This window comes from Pollachius pollachius, assembly GCF_949987615.1.
Source record: "Pollachius pollachius genome assembly, chromosome: 12".
Taxonomy (NCBI): Eukaryota; Metazoa; Chordata; class Actinopteri; order Gadiformes; family Gadidae; genus Pollachius; species Pollachius pollachius.
In genome coordinates, this window is record NC_136945.1 from 16,387,370 (window position 1) to 16,397,246 (window position 9,877).

General features: G+C 40.8%; 2 protein-coding genes across 2 annotated transcripts; both read left to right on the plus strand.

Annotated features, from left to right (window-relative positions):
- Positions 1-1,147: 1,147 nt before the first annotated feature.
- LOC307084270 (WD repeat-containing protein 82-like) lies at positions 1,148-4,180 on the plus strand. The gene is made up of 9 exons (XM_079748591.1): positions 1,148-1,462; positions 1,625-1,725; positions 1,844-1,910; positions 2,043-2,142; positions 2,528-2,644; positions 2,832-2,987; positions 3,103-3,172; positions 3,275-3,417; positions 3,525-4,180. Exons 1-9 carry the CDS (start codon positions 1,302-1,304, stop codon positions 3,555-3,557), a joined length of 948 nt encoding a protein of 315 aa, XP_079604717.1. The 5' UTR covers positions 1,148-1,301; the 3' UTR covers positions 3,558-4,180.
- A 1,011-nt stretch (positions 4,181-5,191) lies between these two features.
- On the plus strand, positions 5,192-9,570 carry twf2b (twinfilin actin-binding protein 2b; the record flags this gene model as incomplete). The annotated part of the gene is made up of 11 exons (XM_079747408.1): positions 5,192-5,216; positions 5,964-6,041; positions 6,155-6,333; positions 6,619-6,714; positions 6,907-7,011; positions 7,421-7,435; positions 7,545-7,583; positions 7,684-7,809; positions 8,458-8,608; positions 8,917-9,038; positions 9,403-9,570. 11 exons carry the CDS (start codon positions 5,192-5,194, stop codon positions 9,568-9,570), a joined length of 1,104 nt encoding a protein of 367 aa, XP_079603534.1.
- Positions 9,571-9,877: the final 307 nt, after the last annotated feature.

Genomic DNA, 9,877 nt, shown 5'->3' on the forward strand with positions numbered 1-9,877 from the left:
TATTTAATTATTGCCCATTGTATATTCTAAAATATAATACCAGCGTCATGAATGTGGTCATCACAGGTTCTGAGTTATAAGCTGATATTAGACCTTCAGTCATTGAGGCGGAAATTAAACCCTAACCCTAACCCTAAATAAAACTCATGAGAGAGGTTAAAACACCAAGGTACTTCTAGAATATGTAATGTCTGAGGACAATACATTATTTTTGCTATTTTTAAACAAAACGGCTTATTAAAATAAGTTCAATGTGTTTCTGTTTCCAACAATAAAGAGACCGGGTATATTCGTGGTAAAATATTACCATCGTTCAGACATTTTCCTCTCAGGGTCTTGTTGTGTGATATTACAGCAGGTTGTCCTACATATGAGTTAAATCAGATGGATCTGACCATTGATTTGCTCTAACACTGTAGATATTCTTTATCTGTGGGAGCTGCGGTGGTAACGGCTACGGCGCTAACTGACTGAATAGTCCTCAGGCTAGCTCCACCACAAGGAGGCCTGCGTTTGGCTCACAGATCACGGCAGTCGGTCCATCGGAAAAGTCTGCATGTCCTCATATCAAAAACATTACAATTATGGTGTTTTCAGTTAAAATGGGAAACGGCGCCCTCTGCTGCTGAGGTGAAGACAGATGGTAGAGTATGTCAGAAGAAATAACGATGGTAGGCCTAGATGGCTATAACATTCTAGAATTTTCACTGCAATAATCCAGATGGTTATTTGGGCATGCAAATGTAACAGGTAAAAGGATTACTTATATTTTGGTAACCTTTCATTTTCTATTTTGTGGCTATGTGTGTTTATTTCACCAAAATCTCGTATTGGTGGCTTATAGGTAAGTGGAGTTGTTTGTGTGTAAGTGCACCCTCTATTGGACTTTCCCCGGAATTACACTTTAGGTTTTTGTGGAAAAATTTAAATACATCTCATCGGAACCATAAAGAAATTGGAACCTTGCATAGATTCTCAAATGTGCTTATTTCCTGTTTTCTTCGTCACTTCCGCCTTTCTTTAGATGGGTAAACTCGTTTTCTGTCCAAACACTGCCCGGTGTTTTCCTCTTAGCTTTTGCCTACCATATAAACCCCGCTCATTCTGTGGATGTGTTAAATAAAACAAACATCCACCTGAGCTCACTGTTTCTGGTAGAGCATCGATAACCCCAATACAACCATGCGTTATGTTAACAATAAATACGATTTATTTTAGGTTTTCCTTTAGCTTTAACTTTGCAAAGGAAGCAATAAACCGTTGTTTATTCACCGTCCAGTTTGAAGAGCGCATGCGCAACTATGAAAATCACAGATAGCATATTACGAAGTTTTAGGGTCGCCAGGACCTATCAAGAAAACAGTGGAAAAGTGAATTGCGTGGATTACAGCCCAGATGGCGAGAGTGCGATATCAAGTAGTGATGACGACTCCATCGTGTTGTATGACATCCGAGAGGGAAAGTAAGACTGGGGAAATGGGACTCAAATGTTGTTGTCAAATGTTCATCACATGTTGTTTCCGTAGTATTCATACAGGCGTCAACCAAGGCGCGTTTGTTTCAAATGGGAATAAATCAGTGAATTTTCTGATGCATTGTTTTTTATCTGAATCCAAATGTGTAGGCCGAATCGGACTCTGTACAGTAAAAAGTACGGAGTGGACATCATCCGATTCTCTCATCGAGATACGTCCACGGCAGTCTACAGCTCCAACAAACTAGACGGTAAAGGAAATATCCAGCATAACCATAGACTGCACCATTTCAAGTCAACTGCAGTTCAAATAAATGCATACCGTTATAATGTTCCAGGTATTAAACTATCCACCTTGTTGATTTCCAGATACAATCCGATACCTGTGTCTCAATGACAACAAGTTCATATGTTATTTTCCTGGTCACACTGATAGGTAAGCAGCGCCACCCATCACTGATAATCAGTAAGACTATGGTTTTATGACCTGGTACAATTTTACAGATTAATGATTTTATCTGAATATAATATTGTTGACATTGTTTTTATAATCCATGAATGCTTTCAGAGTTGTGGCTCTTTCAATGTCACCAGTGGACGACACATTTATCTCCGGTTCGTTGGATCAAACCATTAGGATTTGGGATTTGCGTGCTCAAAATTGTCAGGTGAGTTGTTTAGCAACACTTCACATTTCGTCTAAAAATACAACTTGAAGTAAAATTCAGTACTTATACAGCAGAAAACATATAATGGGATACAATAACATGTGCATTTTAATATAAGTTTTAATAATTCGTCAATTAGCCTAACCCTAACCCAATTCAATATAACTTCAATGCATTTAGGTAAAAAAATAAGAGGCATTCTATTTTCTATATTGATTGTTATATACCTGTTCCAATAACTGCTGTTTGATATTTTAAATATGTAAAATATATTGTATAAGATATTGTGTTATTGTATATGTTGTGCATTCCTCTTGCTCTATTACTGTTTGGTAACAGAACAAGTATTTAGCTCATGTTTGAGTGTGTAATGCATGTGTTTCAGGGCGTAACTAATCCATTGGGGAGGACTGTGTGCGCGTTTGACCCTGAAGGGCAGATATTTGCCGCAGGCGTCGAATCGCAAACAATTAAATTGTACGACCTCCGCGCTTTTGATAAGGTAACATGCAAAACGTCATTAAAAAACATTTTGAGCATGAATAGCTTCACATTTACATAGTCTATATATTGGTAACAGTTAAAATCACTGATTGGTTACAGTTCAAATGAAGGTTGTTTTTATACCGCTTGAGTGAATCAATCCTTAAGTAATTTTCTATGACCACATTTTTTTCTCTGTTCAAAAGGGTCCCTTTGCAGCCTTTGAGACCAGGTTTAGTCGTGTGTGTGAGTGGACCGGACTCTCGTTCAGTAGCGACGGAAAGCAGATCCTCGTCTCGACCAATGGCGGTGCGATCTGCATCCTCCACGCTTTCAATGGATCTGTGCTGCACACCTTCTCTGTAAGAGATCTACAGTAATCAGAACATTATAGTAAAGCCAAGAAGCCAATCAATGGCATACTCCTCCATAACGGCATAGTATGAAACTTGTTATCGTGTCTTTTATTTATTAAAGGGTTACAACAATAGCAATGGTATACCACTGCAGGCTTGCTTCACTCCGGATTCCCAGTTTGTCATGATTGGTAAGCCCCTGAATTACCTGGCAAATGTATGCTATTTGATAACTATGCAAAACTAATTTTAATTCCTAAAAATTGTGTGTTTTTGTGTGTCGTGATGGGCAGGCTCCGAAGACGGGAGAGTGCATGTGTGGAGCACCGAGAGTGGTATGAAGGTCGCTGTGCTGGACGGGAAACACGCTGGCCCTATCAACACCCTGCAGTTTAACCCACGCTACATGACATTTGCCAGTGCCTGCACTAACATGGTGAGATCCTGTCATATGCAAACCTTAGACCTCCCTATACTATTCCTTTAGTACACCCATGGACAAGTGATTCAATTCTTTCTCTGTTATTGTTTGTTTATTTTCAGACGTTTTGGCTGCCGTGCGTTGATGAAGTTTAGAGCTGTGGCGCTGGTATTTTGTCCCATCATTTTGCACCTTGAATGCAAACAACACATTTTGATGTGTTGTTGGTTGACTGTGAAAAACTTGAGTTTTCCAATATGCTTTCAAACAATTATGTTTAATATTACTTTTATCATGTTTTTGTGTACAGACAATGAAAATATATTTTGTAACGTTTTTGGTTGTTTTCATTATTTAAAACTGACAATTAAATGTATTCAACTGTGTTTTTATATGAGACTCAAACTTGTGTTTTTCTATTTTGTTAAATTTGTTTTTCTAGATCTTTAAAATAGATTCTTCTACATCATCAGGCATGAGTACAAAAGGTCCATCTGTGAGTTCATTATCCCGTTTTCTTTTGAGTGCGGTTTTTCTAACGATAATAATAGGATTAGTGTTAATGGCGCTTGCTTGTTAATGGTTCTAAACGATTCTACACTTACACTCAGGCTTACTTGATGGATATTGTCCTGGTGGCTCTCACCAGTGTCATTGTTGTGACAATTGTTGAGACCACCAAAGGCTGACTGACACTAGACTGAATAAACGTTAGTAAAAGTTTTCAAGCTTTTGTCTTTTATTTGAATAGCTGTTGCATAAAATAAAGTTTGTTAGGTTGAAGTAGAGGGGGCATGTGTTTAATAATGCATAGCTGCTTGGGTTGTGTACTCACCACTAAGTGAATAATGGATGATTCCCATCACTGATAACCTCACTGCACAGCCACACACTTATCTTTCTCTCACCCCAAGTGTGTGACCCTGGGCGTGTGTGTCTTTGTGAGGTATAGAATAACTTCTTCTGATAGCCTGTTCGACAAACTCCATCTCTGTCCTCGTCTTTTTCTTTCCTCCCCTTTCCCTCTTCCCTTTGTTTCAAAGGCCCATTTGTTTTGACAATAGCTTAATTTTTCATTGTTGTATAAAGGGAGATATATTTTGTCTTCCACACATTTGTCATGGAAATTTACAACAAAACGTAACTAAAACTTAACTAGCAACAAAACTTAACATACTTTTTTATTTCACCTTTATTATTACTGTCATTTGCATGTGATCTGTACGATTTGCACATGATTTTTAGAGAATACAACCTTTGTTGTCACTCAAAATGTATAATGATGGGTATCTTATAGCCATGACCAGATGGCTTATATCTGAGATCATGACGATACGTCTGTGTAAGTTGAAATTTGATTCAGTGATTCAATATCGTAATAGTGCGTGGTCCACAATCATTCCCCATCTAATGCAATAAATAAAAATGTATGCCTACTCAGCATTCATATCTCTAGTCATTGATTTTTACACACTCACTGAACACCCGTCAATGCTGTGGTTATTGATATGCATAGAACTTCAGATCAGTGGTTAAGGTGGCCTATCCCTTGACAGGACTGTTATTACTCATCAGCCACAGTTCCGCAGATCGCATTTCAAGTGTTAGGATTCTCCCGAGTCACCCTCAAGGCGTTTATGTCACCGAAGCGCGTGGGCCCACGTCTGTCTGCTGCCAGTACAGACACTGCCCCCCCTGCAGCGCAACAAGAAGTGCCGACACAGTAGGTCTGGAGTGCTGGAGTGTGAGAGGGAGAGGATTCTGAAGAGGAGAAGCTGACTGCCAAAAGATGTCCCACCAAACTGGAATTAACGGTAAATTACTTTTATTTTGCAGGTTTTATTGTTTTTCTTTTTGTGTGTGTGTGTGTGTGTGTGTCCTTTTTCTCAAGTTAACCATGGTCTATAGGTAGTGATAGTGGGTAGTTTCATCATTGTAATGTCATGGCTTTTGTTTGATTATTCAGCAGAGCATCCATACCTTTAAATATTTACTTTGATACTAAAACATTTGCAAAGCAATGATGTAAAGGGTTGAATTTGAGTCTATTTGACTTCTTTGGAAATGAACAAGTTTAGAAACCAACATTTGATGGATGCAGTGGAAACTATTAGCTATAGTTGTACCAATACTCCACAAATAAGGTTATTTTATTAGGGCATTGGTGTAATTGGAGCGCGAAAGAGAGGGCTAGAGGAAGCCTAGCTCTCTCACCTGTCCTTACATCATTAATGAGACCACTGAGTTTGGTAACCATGGGGAGAAAGAAGGAGAAACAAAAGCAAGTTTTTTTTCTCATGTGTTCTGTTATATCCATTTAGACGAAAATGAAAATCATATCCAAGATCATCAAAGAGGAACAAATGAAGCAGCTTCACGTCGATTCTGACGTAAAAACAGTCCTTATCTGTGTCGCACCAGGCGATAGTGTGACTGGTTGGCCTCAGATCAAATGTTCTCCCTGGACTGTAGTCTCAGGTTCTTACTTAAGAAACTCTGTCTCTAGCTATACCTCCCTGTCTTTAGTTTTGACTTGTGTACCTTATATCTGGTTACTTCAGCAACATCTGAGCTCAAAGAGTTTCTGGCCAGGGCAAGGGGAGGCGCCATCCGAATAATGAAGATCATCATCAGAAATGGTACTCAGCTTTTTCTTTTATCACACTCAAAAGTTAAGCGGTGTCATGTCTCTGTGTAAAGTTTGAGGCGTAAGCCCTGATGGGAATGACGGGGTGGTTGTTGTCGTCTCCAGAGGAATTGGTGCTTGGTTCCTACAGAGAGCCGACACAGAGCTGGGACAAGGAGTACGACAGCATGCTGCTCCCCCTGCTAGGGGCTGGGGACCCTTGCTTCATCCTCTACCGCCTCGATACCCAGAATGCACATGGATATGAATGGGTTTTCATGGCTTGGTCACCGGACTCATCGCCAGTATGTGAATTAATGTTGCGTACTGACTTGATGATTATTTATTTAAGATGGATTTGGCAGGGACAGTACACAATCAATCAAGATTTAATTTCACAATTGTTTAACAATAGGTCAGACTTAGTACATTACACTATATTAAGAAACATTGATGGTACAGCAGCAGAGTTCATACAGGTGGTGTAGTTATGGGTACAGTTCTGGTGTTTATCAGTTTTTCAAGTATTTGAGATGAGATGATGAAGTGACGGTCTTGTTGCAATTCTTCGGTGCTCTCGACCACGACAGGTGAGGCAGAAGATGGTTTACGCAGCTACCAGAGCCACACTGAAGAAAGAGTTTGGAGGAGGTCACATCAAAGATGAAATGTTTGGTACAATCGAGGTTTGTGAAACACATCCATCCATAAACGTACTATCCATCCATCAACACATTCCGATTCATCATCCATTCATCCATCTGTCCATCCATCAGTCCATCCATCAGTTTGCCTGTCCAATCTTTGAAGAATTGTGTTGTTATTTTGAAAACGATTTTTGTGTTGCTTGTTCTGTTTCTCCCTGCTGGTCTTCGCAGGACGACCTGTGCTTCCAGGGGTACCTGCGGCACATGGCCTCTTGTTCTTCACCTGCACCCCTGACACTAGCCGAGCAGGAACTGCAGAGACTTAAAGCCACAGAGGTACGCTAAATGCACAGAGACTATTATAGGGCATGTACATCACGTTGTAAGACTGTAACATCCTAAATCAACGTAAATCTAATTTAACCTTAGCTTTTACTTTGTTTTGCCATGTCCCGCATGAGAAAAATGGTGGCAGTTTCAAACACAGCATTTAAGTCTCCCTATATTGATCAATCCTTTCACGAATAATTACTAAACAATGACCAAAAAGCATTACGGTGCAGCTAACTTGCAATCCTATCCTATGCTTCCAAAATGCACTGAAAAATGACTTTCACTGCAATTTGACGTTGCGATGTACAAACCCTATACACGGACTCAGCTCCAACAAGATACCCGTTGTCTATGTAGCCCACATTCTAGGATGCTTTATTAACCATGCATGACCTTTCTCTGTTCCTTTCAGGACAAAGTTGTCTGGGTGAGTTGAAACTCTTCGTTTTAACGTCTTGTGTTTAATGAGAATTAGAGAACCATAATGTGTGGGAGAGTGAGGGAGATTAAAGACACCTTGTTCATCCTATCCACAGGATGAACGCCGGCGAATCACTCCGACTGGACGAGCTAAGGTACGCAGCCATCTCTGGTCGTCCGATGGGCTTAAGGCGGTGATATTTGACGTCTCCCCCTTATGATTGGTTATGAGTGTTTTCCCTTCACTGCTTGCAGGTGACCATGGAATTTGGCCTAGACAAAAGGCCACAGACTCTTCAAGGTCTGGCGTTCCCCCTACAAGAAGAGGCCAAAGGTGCTCTGAGGCAGCTCAAGCAGAAGCGCATCAACTACATCCAACTGGTGAGCTGTGCACTCATTCACAATAACTACATCCAACTGGTGAGCTGTGCCGTCATTCACAATAACTACATCCAACTGGTGAGCTGTGCCGTCATTCACAATAACTACATCCAACTGGTGAGCCGTGCACTCATTCACAATAACTACATCCAACTGGTGAGCCGTGCACTCATTCACAATAACTACATCCAACTGTGAGCCGTGCACTCCTTCACAACAACTGCATCCAACTTGTGAGCTGTAGACTCGTTCACAACAACTACATACAAATGGTGAGCTTTGCAGTCTTTTACTTATCAGTCCATGAGTCAAAGCCCATCAAACAACCAGCTGTTTAAAGTATAAATATATAGTATATAGGGTAAAAAGTAAGTTGTTTTAAAATAAGTATTAAAATAACTATTTTACTTTTTCATTGAAATTAGCAACCATTCAAATAGGCCTAATGAAAGCATGGCGACGTCACTAGTTATGTCTGTCCTGCTGCACCTGTGTACACTTGTGTACACAATTTTTGAACCGTGATAATCTTTCATCACTGCCATTGATTGATTGATAGCAATGCTGATTCAAATAAATACATTGCTTGTTTATGTTGTTCTTTCGAAGTATTGCATGAAATGTAGTGACTGGTTGTACATGTTCCAGAGGTTGGATGTAGAGAGGGAGACGATCGAGCTGGTTCACACCAACCCCACGGAGACCAGAGAGCTTCCCTACAGGATTCCCACTGACTCCCCCAGATACCATTTCTTCGTCTTCAAACACTCCCACCAAGACCAGCTCCAGGAGGCCTTGGGTAACCCTGAGTGTGTGTGTGTGTGTGTGTGTGTGTGTGTGTGTGTGTGTGCGTTTGTTTGTTTTTGTGTGCTTTTGTGCAAATATACACGCGTGTACGTAGAACTAGGATACTATTGGAGTTATTGCAGGAATCTACATTGTGTTTCAGACATAGGATTTCATGATAGAAATATGTTGTTTGTGGGCATGATGTGATGTGCTTTCCTTATAGGTGCTCCTTTGTCCATTTAAAGTAGTGTATTGCATTACACTCTTTATGGTGGCAAATCAACAGGTCTTTACACAAATGTCTTGCTTTTCTTTCAGTGTTTATCTACTCAATGCCTGGGTACAGCTGCAGTATCAAGGAACGGATGTTGTATTCCAGCTGTAAGAACAGACTACTCGATGAGGTGGAGCGAGACTACCAGCTGGAGGTCACCAAAAAGGTGCAGGGCGGCCTGTTACACAACACGGAACACGGAGAGCACAACATGTCACCGAAATCATCTCCAGTGACATAACTTTATTTACAAATGTAAATTATATGATCGTTTTCCATATATGTTTTGAGCATTGTGTGTGTGTGTCTGTGTTGGTCTATGTGTGTGTTTATGCACGGGTGCGTGCGTGTTGGTGTTTTTTGTTCTTGCACGTTTACGTGCACACGTGTGTATGTACGTTCATGCGCATGTATGAATTTGGGCATGGATGTACATGCGTGTGTGTGTGTGCGTTCATGTGCGCATGTGTGTGTGTGTGTGTGTGTGTGTGTGTGTGTGTGTGTGTGTGTGTGTGTGTGTGTGTGTGTAGATGGAGATTGACAGTGGGGACGGACTGACAGAAGACTTCCTGTATGAGGAGGTGCATCCCATGGAGCACACCCTGAAGCAGGCCTTCTCCAAACCCCGAGGACCAGGGGGGAAGCGGGGCAACAAGAGGCTCATCAAGGGGGCAGAAGAGAACGGGGACGACAGCTAGACATGCATACAAGGATACACATGAGCCAGCAGACCAGTGTATCCAGAACTGCTTTTTCTTCCTTCCTCCTTTTTACTGTCTACTTTATGTCATCTCATAGACCAGAAGAGAATAGTTTTAAGCTCTCTGTATACGTGCTCTATCTCTGTAACGTGGATATGCAGACGTTAAAGTAATGACCAACACTAATTTGCGATGCCATCTATAGTTGCACTCAGGATCCTCCAAGAATGATAGGTTTACATCGGAGATGCTTTGGAACCGTTCATTGTCATATTGCAAGTATAACTCACAATATTTATATAAA